General features: G+C 46.6%; 1 protein-coding gene across 1 annotated transcript in view; it reads right to left on the reverse strand.

Annotated features, from left to right (window-relative positions):
* Window positions 1–25,071, reverse strand: part of SLC15A1 (solute carrier family 15 member 1) — a 46,684-nt gene that overhangs the window by 17,862 nt on the left and 3,751 nt on the right. Inside the window, 9 exon segments of the mRNA NM_001099378.1 lie at window positions 258–344; window positions 1,062–1,144; window positions 2,700–2,783; window positions 5,107–5,197; window positions 5,416–5,515; window positions 8,221–8,340; window positions 9,252–9,393; window positions 9,531–9,612; window positions 10,321–10,337. Coding sequence (NP_001092848.1) covers window positions 258–344; window positions 1,062–1,144; window positions 2,700–2,783; window positions 5,107–5,197; window positions 5,416–5,515; window positions 8,221–8,340; window positions 9,252–9,393; window positions 9,531–9,612; window positions 10,321–10,337 — 806 coding nt within the window.

A 25,071-nucleotide genomic window follows, 5' to 3' on the forward strand; every position in this document is an offset into this window, starting at 1 on the left:
TAAAGTTATGTGATCGTAATGACACATAACTCAAGGCCGATGATTCCACACGAACGTCTACGGAAAGGTGATACTGTTTCTAGATAAATTATATATCACTGTTTCTCAAGTTCTTTTCAGTGTAAATAAGCTCTCTCACGCATCGTCTTCTTTAAAATGCTAATAAACTTGAAGATACAACTGATAATTTTATCCATGTAGCCTTAATAACATGAATTGCAATCACTGGGGCCGTTGCAGCAACAATCATCACTTACATCATATTTCTCGCTAGCCCAGTCCAGCCAGTGCTCCCTCTTAGGAAATTTCTTACTCCGATGCCTAATCCTATTTTTGATGGCAAACTGAAAGGAAGGAAGAACAAGCAAGTTTCAAAACAGAACCAACTCCTTTATCAGTGAAACACATTTCAGTTGAACTCCCTTCAGTGGAAGACTCGGGAGAGAAGACATGTGTCATGATGATGCTAAAGGCCTAACATGCATTTATTTTTCACCTCTCACTAACTGGGAGTGTTTGAGCTGCAGTAAAGAAAACCACACTGTTACTACCTCACTGTCTGGATTCTCTACGGAGCAGCATTCAGTAGAATTACAATCTTCTAATGTGAAGCTGTGTTCATTTTTAAAAGTTATTTTCTTGGCCTTAGTTCCTGAAAAGAAGATCGCTGACATTGTCCATGCTTCCACTCTGGATATACATTACAAAACCTGGCCTCTCCATCTTAGTTCCACTGCTCCCTGACGAACATCAGATGCTGCTTGTCATTTTTAAAGAAGCGGAGAGTCCCTCTGATTTGTTTTTCTTTCACCGCTGATCTTATTTTAAAGGATCAGGAGCTATTTTTCCATCCCTCCCGTTTTGAGTTCTATTTGTGTCCTTTTCCATTTGGTAAGTTTTATAAGAAACTTCAATTTATCAAAAGAGTAAAGGCCACCAAGAAAATGTTTAGAGCAAAGTCAAAGGTTCATGGAGATTTAATTTAAAGGAGGCAGAAGGTTCGGGGTGGGGGGGTGGGGTGACGAAATGTGATTGAGAGAGAGGAGTACTGAAATACTCACCCCAATGCACCTGGCGACTTTAGACATGATGTTTCCCTGGGGCTGGACCTTCTTGTACATTCCACTGCCAATGACAAACACGACTGGGGAGAGCAGAAGACACGTCAACAAGGTGTGTGACAGAACTATCTGTGACTCAGAACACGTGTTTTTATCTGAGTTACAACCTTATTTTGGAAATACTGGGATGACTCAAAGGGTGGGTTTACCTCCCTCTCCCCCAGGTTCCACAGTGCTTTTGACTCTAATAATCACAGGGGCTTCTGAGAAATATTACACTGTGTTTTCATATGCAAACATTGAAGCCTAATACCATCTCCTTCCCAGAACTGCAGCTTGCAGACGCTCAGTACAGCTATTTGAGCGTGAGTCCTATTCCTCTTTAAAGGGATAAGTGCTTTGACAAAGCAGATTAATGCCTTACTCTACAAGGGCAGAGAACACAGCTTTAATTTTCTGGGGTTGCAATGGGAAGAGAAAGTTTTTTCTTCTTTTTTCAGATCTACAGACAAAAAATAGGAATTAATCTGTTGAAACTTTTACTTAATCACATGTGGCAGAATTTACTCTGTGGTCATGGGACAGAAATAGATCTGTCCATCTATGCATCTGCATCTACAGCTTTATGAAGGTTAAAAGTACTTTTTCAGTGAGGTCATTCTTTCATGGACCTTCTTAGAAAATGCACAGTGTTGTGAAAATAACTTGGTGGGGGGTGGGGTGGAAGTCTTTCTGGAAGAGATTCTGAAAAACAATCCCTATGCTAGGATTTCTAATTATCCAACACCACAACTCAGTAATGTTAAAACACTGATGGATTGTTTGATGATCTATTTGTTTTTGTCCATTTAAGAAGGCTTGAAGTTTTGACAGGTGCCAGCTCTCAAACATATATCCAAGTATGTGCCAGATTGTGGGTGTTCTTTACAGTTAAAGGAAGAGAGGTTTGTTTGTATTCTCACTCAATGCTAATTTTCTTCAATCCAGCCCCCACAAATGTGAGATAATAAATTTTTGTTATTTAAGCCACTCAGTATGTGGTGTTTTGTTATGATAGCCCAAGGAAATGAAGACATCTACCATCTTTCAAACTGGACTATCTTCTGTGGAATATTCTTCCCACTTCCTAAGCAGCCAACGCCAAGAACTTAACGTGCAAATGACTATACACACAGACTCCTTCCAGAGGGAAGACAGTCTTGCAGAAACATTTAGAGATGATACATTTCAGAAAACAGGTTTGTTTAGAAGTATTTAAATGACCTTGCCATGTCTTTAGGCGAGTTGTCGATGATAAGAACAAAAGCTTTCAGCCATAGGTTCACCTAGTCCAGCAGATTCTATCTTAATCTTAAGATACCTTCTTCTTAATCTGCCTAAATAGTTTTAAATCCTTAAATGTCCCACTCAAGAGATCCCTTTTCCTGTAGACTATTTTTTTCATCCTATTCATTCTGAAACAATATGCCAACTCTATTTTCTTTGAATTCTCAGAGTATGTTTAACACGGGATGGCAATTCTTCGGGCTACTCACTATTACAATTTGTTACATGAACTTTTAAAAGTTGGTCACAACAATTTATGTGAGGGCCTGACCTGACCACAGGACTGTATTAATCTAACTGACTTCTACTTACTCAGAGATACAGCCATGAGTGCAGCAGGAACCCCAAAGGCCAGGGGGTAACAAGCTTGCTTACTGTGAATTCCGCATACTTGAACTGGGGTGAAATGACAAGATTAAAATTCATTATGGCAATGATAGTACTTATTTATTTCAGAAAAATCCTTAACTGGTAATTACACACTGTTTTCATTTAATTTTCTAGACTTACTCATTTGTCTTACTGATGTCATTGCCAGCTAAGCAAAGCAGCTTTGTAGCAGAAATAGCAGGAGATGAAGCGAGGTTCTAACCTTAGCCTCTAAATAGATGTCTAATACCAGCCAAACCAAAATCAGTGGGAACCCTTATGTTCTGTGGACTTACTTAGGAGGAGAGATGAAAATGACCTGGATACATATAACCTGAAGAAAGTGGGACTGAGAAAGTAAAATCAAAGGGCCCTGGAAAATCAGGATTGTATGCCCCTGAATTCATGCCAATTAGAAAACAGGGATTTTCCTGGTGGCCTAGTGGTTAAGACATTGTACTTCTACTGTAGGGGGCACAGGTTCGATCCCTGGTCAGGAAGCCAAGATCCCTCAGGCCATGTGACATGGCCAAATAAAATTAAATTAAACTAAATTAAATTTAAAAGAGAAAACAATTAGATCACCCAGGGCAGGGATCAACAAACTTTTCTGTGAAGAGTCAGTAAATCTTTTAGGCTACAGATCTGTCCTACCTACTGAGCCCCGCCTTTGTAGGGTGAAGCCAGCCACAGATAATACACACTCTGATGGCTTTGTCCAGATTTCTGAATTTGGCCTGTGGGCCATAGTCTCCCAACTCCTGACTGAAGGTCTATTTTAGCTCTGAAATCCTAGGGTTGGTAGGGGGAAAAAAAAAAAAAAATAAAGACTCTGGAAGGGGCAGCAGAAATGCCTACAGCCTCCAGGAATCATCTGATCCTAAAGGGGTTTGGCTTTGTCTTTGATCAGCCGTCTCACAGTCCTGCAGAGAAAAAAGAGTCGACTGGGCAGAAAACTGTCGTCATGCCAATGTTTCCTGCTCATGCAATTCCTATTCACACCAATGCAAAATAATGTCCCCACCCAGTAAGGAGCATAAATCTCAGGCAGATCCTTATTTAAACTGATGGCAGCAGTTTTCCAGTTCCCTCACTGACTAATACGTTATATAAAGTCTTTGTAAAACATTCATTTTATATTTGTATAAGAGCCATGACTTTCCTTTGACAATTATCCTATTATACATTCTCCAATTCAAACATGCACAGCACATCCCAGAATACGGTAGAACCTGGAGGCGAAGGAGGTTAGGGGAGGTAAGGAAACGTAACGGAAGAAGAAAAGCTAGTAAACGTTCACACAGAACAAGTTAGACTGAGGTTTAAATATCATCTTCAAAGTACTGCTCCAGGCAGAAGTACATTAACCCCATGGATTATCTTCTCCCATAATTCACTATGATTCGAGGTGTGGACACCATGAACCCGCCAAAATGGACATCTATTTTGGTCTCGTTTGTCCCCAAATATTTCCTTCCACGTGGGAAATTCATAAATTCTTAGTGGAATGCCGGCAAGCACAAAGATCTGAGTGCTGTGGATAGCTGTTATCTCTTTCTCTTTCTTGGGGGCAGTTCTTTTAGAAATATCTAGTAGAAGATAAGGAAAAAGGAAAGAAGATGATAGGAAAACAAAGAATAAAGCCTAGCCTGCTAAATTCTTCCTGACTCACTGCATGTCACTGGGGAGCAAGGTTTGAAGGCAAAAATGTCAACTCTGGCCTACCCACTTTAGTTTCCAAATAGCCTCTCTTGTCTTAGCTTTTACCATAATTTCGATATCTGGCAAAACTAATACAATATTGTAAAGTTTTAAAAATAAAATAAAATTTAAAAAAATAAAATAAAAATAATAAAAAAATAAAAATTAAAAAAAAAAAAGAACCTTGCATTAACAATAATATGGAAAAATCAGGGTGGGATAGGGTGGGAGGTGGGAGGGAGGTTCGAGAAGGATGGGACATATGTATACTTATGGCTGATTCCTGTTGCTATATGACAGAAACCAACACAATATTGTAAAGTGATTACCCTCCCACGAAAAATAAATACGTTAAAAAAATAGTATAGAAAAATCGATTGCTATGCTAAGGATAGTTTAGATTCTGCAGGGGTCTCTAGGATAAGGGATTCTAATAAAATTAGAAAAGGAGATAAACCCTGAAAGAAAAGCAGTCGGCATTCTGGATTTCACTGAGTCCTCCAGCATGTATATGATAGCTGAAATGTTATGAGAGAATTGAGGGACAAACAAACCAACAAATTCTCAACCTTTCCACCTGACTTCTCTTCACAATTAAAAAAAAAAAAAGAATAACCAAGGTCCATTTCAGATATATATATTTTTTTACCTCTGAGCATGGGCGTGATGATGGTAGAAAGCAAACTTCCAGCATTAATGGCCAAATAAAAGATGGAAAAAAATCGGTTCCTTTGCTTTTCCTGTAATGGAAAGGATAGGGTATGGTGACTTGGCTATATAGCAAAGGGTCAGCTGTAGCTGATGATCGGACTTGACTTTGAACCTGGCTTTGGTCAGTGTCTTACTGTCACATGTACCCGAACCATCTCCAATGGAGAAAACACTTTGTGTCGCTGGGATTTGATTCCTGGGTGTTTATAATCATTGATGTGGTTTCAGTGGAGGCAGGTGTGCTTACCTGGCCCTCTTCAAACTGATCTCCGCCAAATGCAGACACGCAAGGCTTTATCCCTCCAGTACCCAGAGCGATCAGGACCAGGCCAATCATGGAGAGCGCCCTGGGAAAGAGGTGGGGATTCCGAAACGTGAGGTCCTTAGAAGTAGGAGCTTCTCTTTCCCCTAATTTCCCTAAGATGACCAGGCACACAGAAGGGGATTCAACCTGTATGAGAAGATAGTTCACAGGAATGCAGTCTTGACAGTTGAATGAAACTTGAACTCAAGGGCCTTCAAATCCATACCTTTATCTAATAATTTATCATCTAGAAAATTTAAAGCAATGGTTTGGGTGTGGAACAAAGGTTTATGCATGGAATTCTTTTGTAACCTTATGATTTTTAGCAAAAGAATGTGTAAGTGAAATTTTAAGCATTGTCTCTGATACAGTCATAACAGACTCAAAACAGTCGTTAGAAGACTTTAGAAAACATGATTTAATTGCAAAGCAGAATAGCAGTTTATGTAGTAGGATCTTAACTTGTTTATAAAGTACAGAAGACTGGAAAAAAGTAGAGCAAAAGGTTTATAACTTTTTTATAATAAAGAGATCGTAATAATAAAAGGGGTTAAATATTACCTTTAAATTCTACTTTTGTATTTTTCAAGTTACTTGTGTTTTACCTCCTGAATTGAAGAAAATAACTCATAGGATCTACCAAACCTCATTTTTAGTTTTGTTAGATTTACAATAGGTTGCTACAAATTTTGAGGTTCCCAGGTGGTGCTAGCGGTAAAGAACCCATCTGTCAATGCAGGAGACATAAGAGACATGGGTTTGATCCCTGGGTTGCAAAAATCCCCTGGAGGAGGGAATGTCAACCCACTCCAGTATTTTGCCTAGAGAATCTCAGGGACAGAAGAGCCTGGTGGGTTACAGTCCATGGGGTTGTGAAGAGTCAGAACAACTGAATTGACAGAGCCCGCACTCACTACACATTTCGGATTTTATAAACGCTTATTCCATATTTTCTTGGTTGTTAATGCTAAAAATATTTTATGAAACAGATAAAGTCAAGGACGATACTTCACATAGCAAGAATTTTTTAAAAATTAAAAAAAAAAAAAAACCATGTCTATCTTCCTGGATTAACATCTCTTTCAGCCTATTTGCCTCTTAAAACAACTTGTCTTTGGTGGTATTACTCTAAGCATTTTAAAGGACAACAAAAACATAGCCAATTGAATATTATATACCCTCCACTCTCAGCAGGGTTTCAGTACTAACCTCACGAAATAAAATAAGTCACTATGCTTTCTTACGTATGTACTGCCTGCCCAGGCAGTGTTCCGGGGTCTCCACCTGGGTTAATACACAGGCAGGTATTATTACAAATGAGGACTCCTGGGCACAGAGGTGAAAAACCTGCTGAAGATCATACAATAAGCAAGAGGCACAGGAAAACCTTGAACCCATACAGCCTGGCACCAAAGTACGTGTTCTTAATTGATACTGTAGATTAGAAAACTGAGGCGTGGAGGAGGGAGGTTGGCCCAGGTCTTACAGCTCGTCTGTGGGGCACGGACCCTGGGAATCTGAGCTGTGGGCTGAGTTTATACCTGCTGCCCCCCACCAACACGGTGCCCCGGGGGGACCATGCATGTCACATCCAGGGACTAGTCTGGAGGGCAATCGGATTGACCAACAAACCAGAAACACAAGATACTGCAGATACTAATTTGAATTTCAATGGTATTTTCCTAACCCATTAGATGGTTTACTATAGATCCAGGAACTGAATTGAAAGACCAGGAAGTGAAATAAATCTTTACAACTTGTCTGCTAGGCCAGACTGCTGGGAAGGGAAATTCATCTCACAGGGAGCTGGTATCAATAGTACTTTTCATTAAGAAAGCAGAACATCAGACTGGAACAAACTGAATTACTGAAAAATGAGCAGAGATGTGGCACTAGACTGAAAACAGAAGGTACAGAGTCTTGAGGAAACCCGGGGAAACCGAGGACCTGGGTCCATATGGTCCGTGTCCCTCCAGGGAAGATAGAGATGAACACAAACACCGTGTGAGCTGACGGTGACTCACGGGAGGTGCACCCAAGATGCCAAGCCTCCAAGTGAGCAGTGACTCCAGACAACGGTTAGGACAGTTACATCCTGAAGACCCAGCTCTGAGTCAGTCAAACACCTCTCTCTACGCTGATGGGGAAGGAAAGTCTTCCTTCCACTTAGGATGAAGTTTCAAGTATGCTATGTGCCAAGCTCCTTCATTCATCTCTGACTCTTTGCAACCCCATGGACTGTAGCCCACCAGGCTCCTCTTTCCATGGGATTCTCCAGGCAAGAATACTGGAGTGGGCTGCCGTGCCCTCCTCTGGGGATCTTCCTGACCCAGGGATCAAACCCACATCTCTAATGTCTCCTGCATTTTCCGGTGGGTTCTTTACCACTAGTGCCAGCTGGGAAGCCCAACGTTTCAAGGAAAATGATTAAAAATTAGAGCAATAAAGGGAGAAGGGATAAAATAGGAGTTCGGAATTGGCAGATACAAACTACTATATATAAAATAGATAAACAACAAAGTCCTACTATATAGGAACTGTATTTGATATCTTGTAATAAACCATAATGAAAAAATATGAAAAAGAATATGTATGTATAATGGAATCACTTTGGTGCACATCAGAAACTAACGCAACACTGTAAATCAACTATACTTCCATTTAAAAATTTAAAAAAAAAAAAATCAGAGCACTGAACAAGCAGCTAGTGAGGAGGCGGGGGCAGGGCCACAGGTAACATCAACTCACACGTGCACAGAAATACTGTCCGGGGTTCCATCATGGTTGAAGTCCGTGAGGTCATTAATTGAGCTCACAGCAATGACTACCTGCCCAATGGTGTAGACGATGGACAGCGACACGATTGTCCTGTGTTAAAAGAGGTCAAGAGAATCCAAGTCAATTGCACAAGACCGTCCACTTCCGACACCAGCACAAAAAGGCCTCTGCTTCCAATTTTCAAAAGCCCAGTCACGACTGTCCTTGTTTCTCAAGTTGGGACTATAACCGGATACCCCTTTGAAAGGCAGCCTGCTAAAGAATTTGGCCCCCAGCACGTAGGCGTTCAGCAAAGTGGGGCTGGAGGAGCCTGGGGAGAAGGAAGATCTGTTTTCTCTTTGAACTATGTGAAAGACTCAATGTCTAACTATCAAAATGAGGACCTGCATCTTTGAACAGTGAGAGGGCATGATCGCATATCTGGTAACAACACTTGGGCAGGAGTGGTCCATTGGTTAATTTTGAATGATACTGACTTATTTTGAGATGGTGAATATTTCTGCATCTGCCCACGTCACGCATTTCAGCTGGAAGAGCCTTTACTTCCTTCTGTGTTAAGTCCAAGGAAAATTCCCGAGGACCGCCCCCACCCCCCACCACTGAGGCTGCTCTTGGACCTCTCCCTGCAGGACTGGCTGAGCACCCTATGCCCCACCGTCTAGCAGTTTGAGCCTCTCAGCTGCTGGGGTGTTTTCAGGGAGCTTCTTTGTTCTCCCAGCCCTTAATTCCTCATGCATCATTAACAGACCATATTCCTGCTACTATTTCAACATGAGACAGGAGGCCAAAAATCCTACCAACGCTACTCACATCCACCCTGCTGAATGCCAGGCTGCTGCTGAACTCTGGCTGTACGAAGATGAGCAGAAATGGGGCCTCTCCTCAGAGTATTTTACGTTCCCTAATTCTTTGTGCCCCGAGCCCACCATGCCAACTCTCAAGGCTTATCTTCATTACTCGTTGGCGTGCTCATTAGTAACAAGAGAGCTGCCATGACTCACTTGAACTTCCCCAGCCAGGAGTCGGCGATGAGAGCTCCGAGGATGGGCGTTAGGTAGCACAGGGCGACGAACGTGTGGTAGATGGCGGTGCCCAGGTTGTCGTTCCAGCCCAGGAAGCGTTGGAAGTACAGGATCAGGAGTGCTTTTTGCAGAGGGTAGTGGAGGAGATGGCAAGGAGGTGAGCAGTGGCAGAGGCAACTCGGGCTCCTCACTGACCGGGGGTGGGGGGACGGGGTCAGGGTGGTGGGAATGGGGGTGAGGGGTGTCGAGAAGAGTTACCTCTCATTCCATAGTAAGAGAATCTTTCGCAGAACTCATTGACCACAATGAAGAAGATGCTCAAGGGGTAACCGAAGCAGCTCTGCCAAAGAGAAAACAGTCTGGGCTGGAAACAAGCTCCTCCCTGGTCCAGCGTCATCAGTGAGGACGAACAGCAGAAAGCAGCTGGTGTGTATTTAGTAACTTACCGCAGACCCTCCAGAGGTGGGATCCAGGATTAAGAATTTTTTATTCCCTAACACTCTACATAGCGACAACAATGAAATGAAGGTTTTTCTTATTTTACAGTTTTATTGTTAGCCTGGAAAGGGCTATTCAGGCAGGCCTCAGAGATACAGTGGGTTTGGTTCCAGACCACTGCAGTAAAACAATAACTGTGATAAAACAAGTCACACAAAGTTTTGGGTCTTACGGTGCACACGAAAGTCATGTCTACACTACGCTGTGGTCTGTTAAGTGTGCAATAGCATTATGTCTAAAAAACAATGTTTAATTTAAAAATGCCTTATTGCTGAAAAGTGTTAACCATCATCTGACAACACAAGGTTGCCACAAACCTTCGGTTTGTACAAAAACAGTCTCTGCGAAGCATGATGACACGAGGGATGCCTGTACACAGGAGTTTCTAAAGAGAAGAAAAGGCCCCACAGGGACTCAGGATGGTTCCCTGTGGATGCCAGATGCACATTAAGTGAATGGTGTGCAGTTGTGGACAACAAGGGGCAAAACAGGTTGTAAAGCTCACAGCTTACATCACGAAGCCACATGGGGAAGAAGGAAGGACACTCACCTTCGGCACGGACATTCCTGAAAGAAAACAAAACGCCACAGTTAGAGCGAGTATGCCAAGCGCTTTTTGCTGAGTCTGAGCTCAGCCCCTCCAGCCGGCCGGGCCGCTGGGGGTGTTGTCCCCGGCGCTCGGGCCCCATCCGCGGTCCAGGCCTGGGCCTCGGGCTCTTTGCTGAGCGGGGCTGGGCCGGTAGCTGCGTTTTCTTTTCATCAGCTCCTCATCAGGGCAAATGCGTGTCAGGATGGAGAATCAGAGACTCAGAGGATCTGCCGCAACCGTTTCCTCCTTGAGAGGCTTCAAAGGCTGCCTGGCGCCCGTGGGATAAGACCCCAGCTTTCGGAATGTCCTTCACAGTCTCACGAGGCCAGGGGGTTTGGGTGAGGGTGAGAAAACGGAGATAGAAAACGCAACGCGCATCCGACACGTGGTGACGATGCCATCTCCTCCGGGTTCCCCAGCCGCCTTTCATCTTATAGTAGGCTGTGGTCTGTTAAGTGTGTGTGTGTGTGTGTGTGTGTGTGAGAAACTTGCTCAGTTGTGTCCGACTCTTTGTGACCCCATGGACTGTCCATGGAATTCTCCAGGCCAGAGTACTGGAGTGGGTAGCCCTTCCCTTCTCCAGGGGATCTTCCCAACCCAGGTCTCCCGCATGGCAGGCGGATTCTTTACCAGCTGAGCCACAAGGGAAGCCCTGTTAAGTGTGCAATTAAACATTGTTTTTTAGACAGAATGGTGTTAAGTGTGCAACAGCATTCTGTCTAAAAAGAAGGTTTAATTTAAAAATGCCTTTCTTCCTGCCCAGTCCCCCAGGCACACAGGCTCCCGGACAGCCAACCTGCCTCTCTGTCTGCACACCCACAGCCCTGAACTCGAGACAGCGAAGCCACCTCCAACCTCCCTGCATAACCAGAGGGCAATAACCGACAGTTTGCATGGCCGTCTCCCCGCTGCCGGAAGAATCACGGGGCCTCCAGCCCCTTATCCCCAGCATCCTTTCCAGCACCCACTGCCCAGCAGGGGCTTAGCATTAGAAGAGGGACTTAGAAGAGCAGGAAGAAAATGGGTAAGGATCCAAGTGAGCTGGCACAAGCGAGGTGCCACTGACGGCCTCCTCCACCTTAGCTGTACCCCTCAGCCCCCCTGCCCCTGCCCTACTGTCTCCCCTGAACGGTGACCAGAGCTCACCCGGAGTCTTGCCCAAGTCCTCGTATCTCCTGCCTGGCATGCTGTGGCCCACGGGGTCAGGGTCAGACACGACTGAGCGAGCAAACGGCAGCATCTCCTGCACTGCCCCCTGTCCCCGCACACCTTGGCCCCTATTTATCAGGGGCTGTCCTGTGCTATTTCACATGCCTCTGTCCCTGGGGACCCACCCCCTCTCCACCCCCTCACCCCAGCCCCCCTGACCACAGCTTCGAGTTCCTTATAGTCATGATCTTCAGACTTACGGATCCGTGGCTCCACAGCTGTGTGTGTGTGTGTGTCTCTGTGTGTCATATCCAACTCTTCACGATCCCATGGACTGTAACCTGCCAGACTCCTCTGTCCGTAGAATTTTCCCAGCAAGAATACTAGAATGGGTTTCCATTTCCTACTCCAGGGGATCTTCCCAGTCAGGGATTGAATCCACATCTCCTGTGTCTCCTGCATTGGCAGGCGGATTCTTTACCACGGCGCCACCTGGCAAGCCCATGAGCAGAGGTTCTCAAACTGGAGCCTGCCTCAGAACCAACCCTAGGGCTTGAGAGAGCAGTTTCTGGATCCCATGCCCAGAGTTGCTGTCTCTGGAGGCCTGAGGAGTAGGCTGCATTTCTAATAAGGAGGAGTAGGTCCCCCGAGCTTGCATTTCTAACAAAGTTCAAGGGCATATCAGTGAGTGCTGCTGGTCTGGGGATGGTCCCCTGCGAACCACATGCAGACTGTGAGGTCGAGTTGCCTGATTTAAGTACCTAAATTTTATCCCGGCCCTGGGCACCTCAGGACGCTCCTGGGCCCTTGTCTGGGGCAGGGGGTGGAGAACTGGTACAGAGGCTGAACCGCTCGCTGGCATCTCCCCCACGGCCCCACCGCGAGCTCTTACACCTGCCCTGTTCCAGGCCCTTCCTCTCCGACTGGCCGCCTTGTATTTTCATCCTGTGCTCATCCAGGGCCCCATCCCAGAAGACACAGCTGCAACTCTGAGGAATCCCCTTCTTGGCCTGGACCACGTGGTCTTCCAGGCCACCACCACCCATCTCGTAAAGAGGGAGCCTTCCTTCCTGAAGCCGGTCCCGCTGGGTACCTATACTTCCCCTGCCTCACATTAGACACCCTCCCACTTAAGAGGCCCTGGTGGCTCAGAGGATAAAGCATCTGCCTGCAATTCGGGAGACCTGGGTTCAATCCCTGGGTTGGGAAGATCCCCTGGAGAAGGAAAAGGCAACCTACTCCGGTACTCTTGTCTGGAAAATCCCATGGATGGAGAAGGCTGGTGGGCTACAGTCCATGGGGTCGCAAAGAGTCGGACACAACTGAGCGACTTTACTTTCACTTAAGAGCAGTGATGCTGTCTTAGTCCTTGTTCTCAAGGTGGGAGAGATGAAAATTCTGGAAAGAGATTCTTCACCGCTGATGGACTGGTTTTCTCCCCAGTTAGACTAACCCTAACCCTGTTCTCTGGGGCAACACGTGATGAGTATGGCATGAGGTTGGATGGGAATGGGATCCTAGTCTTGTTGCTGACCCCATCCCCCTGCACCCCTGGGCAAGCCCACCTCCTCCGCACGCAGCCTGCCTACCCAGTGACGGGAATCCCACCCACCTCCTAGGTTGGCGATGAGAGTCCATGGGGGAAGCCCCGGCCCTGGGCTCGATGCGTCCTCCAGGGGAAGCTGCCACTATTACAGCATCCTCGGCCCCTCACATGGTGCTTTTCACAGACTGGAAACCAAATGTCTGCTGAGTGAATATGTATCCTGAAGAACCAGCCACTCCGGTCCTCAAGGACTGTGCTCACATCCTGGCTGCTTCACTCCAAAGTTCCATTAGCTCCTCCAGTGAACCTGGTGAACCTGGACTCTGGGAGCCTGTGAGGCTGACCTGGTGGGTTTCATCAGTGCCCCCATGTCTTCCCAATCCCCACACGGTTTGGCCCCAGGGGAGCGGTGGCGGGAGGTCAGAGGGTCAGGGCATTTTCCTCCCTGACCACTTCAGATTCAGCGGCTGAATCCTCCAGGGCCAGCTGCTCCGCCCCCGACATGGGGGGTCCTCTCTCTCCACGCGACTCTCCTTCAAGGTTTCTGTCCTGGCTCTGTACCACTTCCTACCGGTGGCAATGGTAAGGCCACCACTCTGGGTACCCGCCCGTCACTTAGGGAGCCCTGGCCCCCACCCCCATCTAAATGTCTTTCTGAGTATGCCAACTGTTTCCTGATGGGACCCTGGGGGATAAATAAGCCATGTTTCACACCCAGACTACATGCTTCCGTGTTTCATCACCAGAGTGGGGAGAGGCCCACTCTGCTCTGAAATCAAAAGACCTCCCAGGAAGATGATTTTGCAGAGCTCCACAGGACGAGCCTGTCGGCTGTATTTGAAGCCTGCCCATTTCTTTGTTCCGTCTTCTTGGGGACCTGGTAGGGCCGTACGATGCTCCGCTTACTTAAGACTTCAGATAATGTGGCCTTACCAATGCATCCCAAAGACCAAACAAAGTCACGAGGTTCATCCACACCAGAGGTCAGGTTGGTTCTTGCGATGGGCCTTCTAGAGAAAAGCTGGAGGGTGTGAACACCTGGATGACAGAGACAGCCTGGAGCTTTGTTCCAGTCATGGCGTTCACACATTTCTCATAAATGTTGGTTTGCAGGGAAGACTTTGCCGAGTCAGGGTAGCACCTGTAAACTTTTGGCTGCACATTATTTAGCACGGGCTTCCCCGGCGGCTCAGCTGGTAAAGAATTTGCCTGCAATGCAGGGCACCTGGGTCCGATCCCTGGGTTTGGAAGAGCCCCTGGAGAAGGGAATGGCTACCCACTCCAGTATTCTGGCCTAGAGAATTCCATGGACTGCATAGTCCACAGGATTGCAAAGAGTTGGACACAACTGAGTGACTTAACACTGGCAAAGGTTTTGTTTAGTTCACAAGTGAGTAGGGTCACAGAAAAGAAACGCTGAGCCTTGTTACAGCAACCATCACACCCAAACTACATCATGGAAAACGAAATTCCTACACTCACTCAGGTGAAAAGCTGAGACTGACTACCCAGTCGGCGCTTAGGATACCTTTTATTTTCTGAAAGCTGTGTGTTCCAAGGAACCACTTTTATTGCTGTGGGGTAGAGGTTGCTAAGCTCTTCTTTCATAGAATTCAGATGTAATGGATGGATATAACACTGCAGTTAGCGTTTAATTAATACACCTGTGTCCTCTCAGGGCTGCTGTCTGAGGAAGCTCAAGTGCTCAAGCACTTGAACTCAAATTTCAACTGTCGCCAGATTCTGTTTACTTTGGTACAGCTGTGTCTATCATTGATATTCTGACAGTAAATCTCACTGGCGTATTCGAGTGGTCCGATGTTTCTCGAACCACTCATGGGTCACTTGGTTTTAATTACAGATCAGAGTGAAACAGCTTACCCTAGGCACCCAGCAACTGTGGAATCAATGCCGGCCTTGTTGATATCCTAAGCCTAGCAGTGCTTTTCACTCTCTTTTGGCTACAGACTTTGGTAAAATAAATGCACATCATAAACTTCTATGATCACTGACTTTTGGGGACAGCAGGAAAAGCCAAGAAAGACACATGGTTGCTTTCTCCTCATTAATGGAACCTTGCCATGAAGGTGACTATACCGAGTACCTAATAAAGCACGTTCCACATTTTGAACCATTTGGGGATGGAAACCCTAAATGGACTGTTTTATTACTTAGAAACTAGTAACTAAGTAACTCCTACTTACTAGTAACTCTTTGTTAACAGGATGGGTGTAAAGGATGCTTTTCTAGGATGCAGACTTGGGAAAGGAAGGGATAAGGCATCTTTGCGGGATAGAGAACCTTGCTCCTGCAGGCAGAGGAAAGTGTTCCCTATCATTGCTGAGAGGGAAATCAAGGGAAAAATTAAGCACTGCATGATTCATTGAGGATGACATTTCTGAAGTTGCATGGTATGGGAGGCAGAACTTTGGTCCCACAAAGATGTCCACATGCCTGATCCCCAGGGTCATATAGATATGTTTCCTGCCACAGCAAAAGGGACCTGCCAGGAGTGATTCAGCCAAAGACCTTGAGGGCAGGCATTTATCCAGGATCATCTGAGAGCTCCAGTGTAATCAAAAGGGTTTTTAAAGGAGTCAAAGGAGGAGATATGAAAACAGAAGCAGAGGTTGGGATGACAGCCAACTGCTGAAAGGCCACCACAAGCCAAGGAAAGTGGTGACCTCTAGAAGCTGAAAGGACAAGGAGACAGAAGAAGCCTGCCCATACCTTGATTTTACCCCATTTAAGACTTCTGACCTCCCAACTTAGTGGCTTAAAACAACACAAATTTATTGTCTTAGAGCTCTGACCTCCCGAGCTCTAAGACAATAAATTTGTGTTGTTTTAAGCCACTAAGTTTGTGACGATTTGTTATAGCAGCCATAAGAAACTCATACTCATGGGTTTGTCTCAAGCTCTGTAGATGTAGGTCTCATCACTGTTTACATGGGCTTCCCTGGTGGCTCAGATGGTAAAATATCTGCCTGCCTGCAATGCAGGAGACCTGGGTTGGGAAGATCTCCTGGAGAAGGGAATGGCTACCCACTCCAGTCTTCTTGCCTGGAGAATCCCATGGACAGAGGAGCCTGGTGACTTGCAGAGAATCAGACACAACTGAGTGACTAACACTTTCACTCTGGGGGGCTTCCCTGGTGGCTCAGATGGTAAAGAATCTGCCTGCAATGCAGGAGACCCGGGTTTCATCACTATTTACATAGATCTAAAGACTCAAACTTCCTACCAAGTTTTATTTGTTGGTGAAATTTCCTTTTTATCATTTTTTTTCCTTTAAGCAACATTTTCTATCTGAAGCTTAGGAGTCTGTACATGGCACCTGCCTTCTTATTGGAATTTGGCAGACTCTGTAATTAATTGCTCAGCTAGATTCTGCAGGTTCAATTCAGTTGCTCAGTCATGTCCGACTCTTCGCAATCCCATGGACTGCAGCATGCCAGGCCTCCCTGTCCATCACCAACTCCTGGAGTTTACTCAAACTCATGTCCATTGAGTCAGTGATGCCATCCAACCATCTCATTCTCTGTCATCCCCTTCTCCTGCCTTCAATCTTTCCCAGCATCAAGGTCTTTTCAAATGAGTCAGTTCTTCACATTAGGTGGCCAAAGTATTGGAGTTTCAGCTTTAGCATCAGTCCTTCCAATGAATATTCAGGACTGATTTTCTTTAGGATGGACTGGTTGGATCTCCTTGCTGTCCAAGGGACTCTCAAGAGTCTTCTCCAACACCACAGTTCAAAAGCATCAATTCAAGGTTGTATATTGTCACCCTGCTTCTGCAGGTTACTGACTCTTCATTACCTGTCTCTAAAGTGGGGTTGCTGCCTTACAGGACTGCTGTTAGCAATGAGGGTGTCTGAAATTGGTTCTGTAAACCAAGAGTAAAATGAGTTTCCTTGATGATGGCTCTTGTAGGCTGTGTATGCTGCTGCTGCTGCTAAGTCGCTTCAGTCGTGTCCGACTCTGTGCGACCCCATAGACGGCAGCCCACCAGGCTCCCCCGTCCCTGGGATTCTCCAGGCAAGAACACTGGAGTGGGTTGCCATTTCCTTTTCCAATGCATGAAAGTGAAAAGTGAAAGTGAAGTAGCTTAGTCATGTCCGATTCTTAGCGACCCCATGGACTGCAGCCTACCAGGCTCTTTTGCCCATGGGATTTTCCAGGCAAGAGTACGGGAGTGGGATGCCATTGCCTTATGCCTCCCCAAATCAGTCACATAAGACCCCAGCGAACACAATGGTCCTGCTGGAGCACACTTAGCCTCACTTCTGGCAGAGGCAGCTTTGGAGCTGAGGTGACAACTCCTCTTACAACGTTGGCTTTGCAGCCAGTTGGTGGAAGGACATGGGGCTTTGAAATCAGCTTGGAGATGTTTCTCCCAGCCATGAGGATCTGGTCAAAGCACTCAACCACTGGATTCTCCATTCCTTCATCTAGAAGTGCTAACACTTTCTTTGCCAGTTGGTTGATAAGATTGAACCTACATTAATGAAGTTTGTTATTAATTGCATCCCAGGAAAACATCTGGGTAGTGTGGGTGGGTGGATGTTTGGCACGGACTGACTTGAAAATATGGATAAGAGTTTGCCTTGGGAGTCCTGGCAGGGGACAGAGGTGGCCCTTGAAGAAAGAGGCCGTCCCCTCCAGGGGTGCTCTCATTGATCAAATCAGAAGGTCCTTATGATGTCACTGGGGGGAATTAGGTCGTGGGATGAGGAAGCTGTGGACAGAGGAAAGTCAGACTTCTCAAATATAAGCCACTGGCAAGCATGGACTTTCAATCAAGCTGCTCTCAAACGGGTAGCAGAATAGTGCGTGACCACGTGAGTGGCTGCAGGGGTTAAAGGAACATTTAAAAGCTCTCCAGTGCAGCAGTTCTCCAAGGGTGGGCCCTAGACCACCACCACCACCAGCAGCTCCTGGGAATTCAATGGAAATGCAACTTCTTGGGTACATTGCAGACACGTGGAACCAGAAACTCCGAGGGTGGAGCCGGCTGCCTTCACAGTAGCAAGCCCTCTCGGGATACAGTTTGGAGGCCACTCACTCATTGCCCAGCATCGCAGGAGGGGACTGGCCCGCCATCGGGCACCAGGCAGCGCTCCCATCCGGGTGATCAGCTCCTATGATGTGAGTCTGGCCTTGGCTCTTCATTCCCTGTTTCTAAGCTTCGTCCTCTATTTACCAGGACGACGGTGCCAAGCAGATGCTTTGCCTCGCCTTCCCCATCTCCTGTCCACCCCACTGACCTGAGTGTCCAGGGTGGAGGCTCTCAGGACATCCGTCTAACCTCTCAGGCTCTGCCTCCTGCACGGCCCAGCCTCTGCTGGGGACCTGACTTCCATCGCCCTTCACCCCAGCGGTAGAGCCAGGCCTCCTACCTCTCCCCTCTCCTGGCTCCTGCATGGCTCCCCGCAGCATTAGGGCAGTGAGTGCCTCCCCTTCCCACCCTTCTCTCCTCCCTTAGATCCTTTTAGTCTCTTTACAACCACCCCGGACACAGCCAGCTGTTCTGACTTCTGAGAAGAGTTTCAGAGCCTCACGTATCATGTGATTGCCCCCTCCTTTTTTTTTTTTTTTTTTTTTGAGAAAATACAGCATCGGTGACTTAAAAAAGAGCCTGGCAAGAGATACATCAGGTGTAATTGCAGCTGGCGACGACAGAGGACGAGATGGTTGGATGGCATCACTAACTCGATGGACATGAGTTTGAGTAGACTCCGGGAGTTGGTGATGGACAGGGAGACCTGGTGTGCTGCAGCCCATGGGGTCGCAAAGAGTTGGACACGACTGAGAGACTGAACTGAACTGAGGCTTGGTGGCGGAAGCACAGGGGAAGAGGCACGCTGGCTTTAATTTTTTCCCCCCCAAATCTATCAACTTTGATCAAGAAGCCAAAGGGCTTTTCCCTTCCTTCAGTGGGCTTCTGCCCCCAGAGTCAGGCTCGTTTCAGAGCAGACAGCCTGCGTCTATCACCGGAGGCCCTTGTTTTCCGGAGGAGCTCTTCCTGACCTGATTAGTTTTTTTTCCTTCCTGGAATGTCTTGCCACATTCCCCCACCTCAGGGTCCCTGCTTGTTCACACGGCAATTTTGTACACTTTGGAAAATTGTGATCTTTCTGGCCGGATCTCGCCCAGGGGCACAGCTCAAGAGTGGAGATGGCTCAGTGGCCCCAGGCGCTGCCTTCCAGCCTGGGCCTGCTCTGGGGCCTCTGGGCAGGGCACAGCCTGTACCCCTGGGGGCACTGTCCCTGCCCGTCTGGACTTGTTTTTACAGAAATAGCCTCTTTTCCACAACTCCCTTCATCCCCACTGAGAGAACCTTCTTCCCCTGCTACATTGACAAACAGCCATATAAACCACCTGCAGTTCAGGAGATCCGGGTTCGATCCCTGGGTCGGGAAGATCCCCTGGAGAAGGGAATGGCAACCCACTCCTGTATTCTTGCCTGGAGAATCCCCATGGACAGAGGAGCCTGGGGGGGCTGCAAAGAGTCAAACATGACTGAGAGACTAAACCACCACCACCAGACATCCAACACGCTGATGTGTGGCTTCCTGAAAGCCATTTAATCAAGTTCCTGGCTGTCCTGCCAGCACCGCTGAGAAAAGCAAAAGCGTTATCAGGCCTTTGAGAATCGGGAATGTCCACTGAACTCTAACAACCTGGAGCTGCTTGAGGAATTCGGGGAAACCAGCGCCAATGGGACGGTGGAGGTTTTATGAAGTGACTCTGGCCACGATCCCAGGGCAGGGACCAGACATCTTGGGTGCTGGTGACCTTGTCACCCGACGGGAAAGGCATGGGGCTCTCTGTCCAGTGGCCCTTCTCCACCCCCAAGCAGACTGACATGGCATACGAAGCCATACGAAGCCATCTGGCTGCAGCCAGGCACTGGCTCCTCGGCCACAGGGCCCCTCACGACCACGCTGCTGTCATCAGTCTGCTACTTCAGCGTCGCCCTTTTGCTGGGTACCGGGAGGCAGGGGGCCCGTCTTCCTTCCTGTGTGTGGATGCAGTGAGCTACCTCGGGGCAGCTTTTGCCAACCAGCAGCTGGGCCTGTTCCTACATGAATCTTGAAGCTGTCTCCGCCTTCCCTGAACTGGGGGGGGTCCCCTGGTCAGGGCTGAGGCTGGCAGTCCTTAATTAATGTCCCTAGGGGGCACTTCTGTTCATTTTGCGAACAGAGCAGCTTAGAGCAACGAAAATGTTATCATCTGGTTGCAAGGTGGAGCTGGTTCCTGCCAAGGCTGTGAAGGGCGAGTCTGTGAGGGACCTGTCCCCCAGCTTCTGGTGGGTTGCTGGCCAGCCCTGATGGTTTCTGGCTTGTTTTAGCATCACTAGATCGCTGCCTTCATCTTCACCTGGTCCTCTCCCCGCTGCTGTGTCTGGGTCCCCCTCTTTCTAAGCACACCAGTCACAGTGGACCGGGTCTACCTCCTACAGGGTGACCTCACCTGGACTGACTCCATCTGCAATGACTGTTTCTATGTAAGGTCACATTCTGAGGTACTGGGAGTTAGGACCTCAGTATATGGACCACGGGGAGGCAGGGGGTGGGGTGGGGGACACAAACCCCAAACAGCATTTGTAGGCCCACTCCTGGGCTTGGTCCCTCAGTTGTGTCTGACTCTGTGACCCCATGAACTGTAGCCCACCAGACTCCTCTGTCCATGGGATTCTCCAGGCAAGAATATTGGAGTGGGTTGCCATGCCCTCTTCCAGGGGATCTTCCCAACCGAGGATCGAACCCAGGTCTCCTGCATTGCAAGTGGATTCTTTACCATCTGAGCCACTGGGGAATCCCAACCTCCTAGTAATACTTTTTTAAAAAAAGATTTCTATAAAGAACTGTCTAAAATCACAGGCATAAGAGGCCCATAACGGCTGCCTCTGATGGTTTTATAAATCACCTGCAGCTTTCAGCATCTTGTTTCCATAACCACAGGTCTGAATTACTGACGGCCATTCCCATTCTCCCTCAGAAAGAAATCAGCTCTGGGCGCCCCAGATCTAAGCCCCCGGGATGTGCTCAGAGACAGTGTATTCTTCTACTGCAGGGAGAGGGCAGCCAGAGTTAGTACCTAGTAAGCTCTTACGCAAAACAGAAAGTTCCAGGGACGGGCCTAAGTTCTGCCTCAGGCGGAGGCTGATCAGTGACTCAGGGGACGAGTTTACTGGGGGTTACGAAAACCATCCTTGCTCTCCAGGGATTTCCTGTACCTGTACCTGGACATTCTTTTTTTTTTTTTTAATTAATTTTTTATTGAAGGATAATTGCTTTACAGAATTTTGCTGTTTTCTGTCAAACCTCAACATGAATCAGCCACAGGTTTACATATGGCCCCTCCCTCTTGAACCTCCCTCCCATCTCCCTCTCCATCACAGCCCTCTAGGTTGATACAGAGCCCCTGTTTGAGTTCCCTGAGACATAATGCAAATTCCCATTGGCTATTTTACGTATGGCAACGTAAGTTTCCATGTTACTCCCTCCATATATCTCACCCTCTCCTCCCCTCTCCCCGTGTCCATAAGTCTGTTCTCTATGTCTGTTTCTCCACTGTTGCCCTGTAAATAAGTTCTTCAGCACCATTTTTCTAGATTCTGTATATATGAGTTAGAATATGATATTTATCTTTCTCTTTCTGACTCACTTCACTCTGTATAATAGGTTCTAGGTCCATCCACCTCATTAGAACTGACTCAAATGAGTTCCTTTTTATGGCTGAGTAATATTCCATTGTGTATATGCACCACAACTTCCTTATCCATTCATCTGTCCATGGACATCTAGGTTGCTTCCATGGTCTAGCTATTGTAAATAGTTCTGCAATGAACAATGGGATAATGTGTCTCTTTCAATTTTGGTTTCCTCAGGGTATGTGCCTAGGAGTGGGATTGCTGGGTCATATGGTGGTTTTATTCCTAGTTTTGTAAGGAATCTCCATACGGTCTTCCATAGTGGCTGTATCAATTTACATTCCCACCAACAATGCAGGAGGGTTCCCTTTTCTTCCCACCCTCTCCAGCATTTATTGTTTGTAGACTTTTTGATGATGGCCATTCTGACTGGTATGCAGTGATAGCTCATTGTTGTTTTGATGTGCATTTCTCTAATAATGAGTGATGTTGAGCATCTTTTCATGTGTTTGTTAGCCATCTGTATGTCTTCTTTGGAGAAATGTCTGTTTAGGTCTTTTTCCCACTTTTTGATTGTGTTGTTTGTTTTTCTGGTATTAAGTTGTATGAGCTGCTTGTATATTTTGGAAATTAATCCTTTGTCAGTTGTTTCATTTGCTATTATTTTCTCCCATTCTGAGGGTTGTCTTTTCACCTTGCTTATAGTTTCCTTGGCTGTGCAAAAGCTTTTTACACCTGGACATTCTTATATTCTACAAGGAAACCCTGTGGGGATTTCCCTGATGTTTCAGTTGTTAAGATGCTGCCTTTTCAACACAGGAGGTGCGGGCTCAATCCCTGGTTGGGGCACTAACATCCCACATGCCAAGTGGCCAAAAAAAATAATAATAATAAAATGGAGGCTGGCAAATTTTAAAGGAAAAAAAAAAGGAACACTCTGTATTCTGAACTTAAGAGTGAAGCTGACTCTAAATGCTATGACAGCTGACAGTGAATAAACAAGTACATTCTCAGGGTAAAGACAGACCATGCCTCAGAGCTGCTGTAAAAGGGAACAGGAGAGAATGGGAGAGGAGGGGCTCCCGGCCTCTGGACGCCACCACCACGGCGAGTCACGCGCACCCAACAGGCAAGAGAAACAAGCGCGTTACCGTTGCCCTGACCCGGTGAATATCCTCACAGGAGAAAACAATGCCTGCGGCATGCAAGTGTCACTAAACTAAAACAAAACAAAACACTAAAACCTGTCCTCTGGTCTTTGGGGGAGTTTCTTTGGAAGCGATCAAAAATAAGTTAAAGACCTGCAATTTTAGACATAAAGATTTTTTGCTCTAAGATGTTAAGTCATGACTAGAAAAACTGCTTCCTGATCATGGTAAGTGTGAAGTTAGGCTGCAAAACTAGGTACAGAATGCAAATGCTTTCCTTCTGTTGATATTTAGGTTGAACATGGCTCCATCCTGTCATGAGAATACATGAGAATATCCGTAAGAAATTTCTAGAAGTAGAATGCTGATAAAACATTGTGTGTGTTTTAAATTTTATCAGATATTACCTAACAGCTCTCCACAGAAGTGTTAGGTGACTTACTTTTTTCAGTCTTATGATTTTAGAATGAACATGCACAGAAGAGAGAAATATATATATATATATATATATATATATATAAATAAACAAAAAGCTAAACACTATTCATAGTTAAAGATTGCCTGGAAACTTAATCCACTTATCCAGAACACAGCATCAACAGAGTCTGGACATTACTTTTAGAATTAACGAGGTAAATCACCCATGTCTATGACATCACTGTGAACATTTCTGATTCACCTACTATTACGTACTCGGGGGTGTGTTTACAGACCAGTTCTGTTATTAAGTAGACTGTTGTTCAGGATGGATTAGAGCTATGACTGGAAAAACCCATCAGTCTTGCTGGGGGAAGACACTAGTTACTAAATGCAGCACCTAAATTGAGGATGCCGGCCACAGTGGAGCGATCTATGCACACTATGAATATTTCCTAACTAAAGTTATTGATAAATAATACACTTATTTCAGAGAGAATGTTTTCTAGTACCATTTACGTTTTTAAGTAAGTGTTAGTCACTCAGTCATGTCCAACTCTGCAATCCTATGGACTGTAGCCCACCAGGCTCCTCTGTCCATGGGACTTCCCAGGCAAGAATACTAGAGTGGGTTGCCATTTCCTTTTCCAGGGGATCTTAACAACCCAGGGATCGTCCCCCTCATTGCAGGCAGATTCTTTACTGTCTGAGCCACCAGGGAAGTTTGCTTCTAGTACCACATATAGGGTTAAACAGTGTTCTCCCAAAACTACAGTCCTTTCCATAATCTTGGAAGGTGATCTTATTTAGAAATGGGGTTGTTGCTGACGTGAAGACTTGAGACAAGGTCATCCTGGAGTAGGATGGGTTCCGATCCCATACGACCGGTGTCCTGATAAGAAGACAGCCGCGTGCACACAGAGGGAAGACAATGGCCATGTGATGATGGAAGCAGAGACGGGAGAGCAGTATCCACCAGCCAAGGCATGCCAGGCTGGCTGAGAACACCAGAAGCCAAGAGGAAAGGCTGGAAACTTTATCCACTTATCCACAAACACCAGAGAATAGATCCTCCCCTATGGCCTTCAGAGAGCGTGCCCTGCTGACACCTGGGTTTCTTCTAGCCTCCAGAAATGCGAGACAACAAATTTCTGCCATTTTAAACAACCTGGTTTGTGATACTTTTGTTACAGCAGCCACAAGGGAATGAATACATCATGGAACTTACATGTTTGGACTAAATGAGGAAAACGTTTGTTCCTCTAAGAACATCTCAGTCGTCCCTCCCGACATGTCCTAATACAGCTTACACGAAAACCCTGCAGAGAGTTTGAAATGCTGAGTCCGAGCACTTTTAATGGGTCTTCTTATGGTTTGGGAATTTTCTGGTCTTACGTCTGGTCCTTGAACCAAACCTTCCTGACGGGCACAGCTTCAGGGTCACACATCTCCATGAATTGCAGGCGACTTGGAAATGCAGACTGACAGCAGTCCAGGGGGAGGTGCTGGCTGGTCTCCAATCTCGGAAGGACTAGAACTTCCCCCTTCCTCAGGAGAGTCTGTGGACAGTTGCATCCCTTGTCTTGGCTGTAGCACCTTCCACCTGCTGAGACGGTCCTGCATCCCCATCCTGCATGCTGACAGGAGCTGCACCTGGACTGGGTCTGGGCTGCCAGCCCTGTTTACTTCGACCCCACGGGGTGACCCCACCACGCTGTTTCCTCAGGGATACATTTCTGGCCTCTGAAACCAGGGGACAAAGTTCCGAAACCAGCAATTCCCTGCTTCTTGATG

Source organism: Bos taurus, chromosome 12 (genome assembly GCF_002263795.3).
Source record: "Bos taurus isolate L1 Dominette 01449 registration number 42190680 breed Hereford chromosome 12, ARS-UCD2.0, whole genome shotgun sequence".
Classification (NCBI taxonomy): domain Eukaryota; kingdom Metazoa; phylum Chordata; class Mammalia; order Artiodactyla; family Bovidae; genus Bos; species Bos taurus.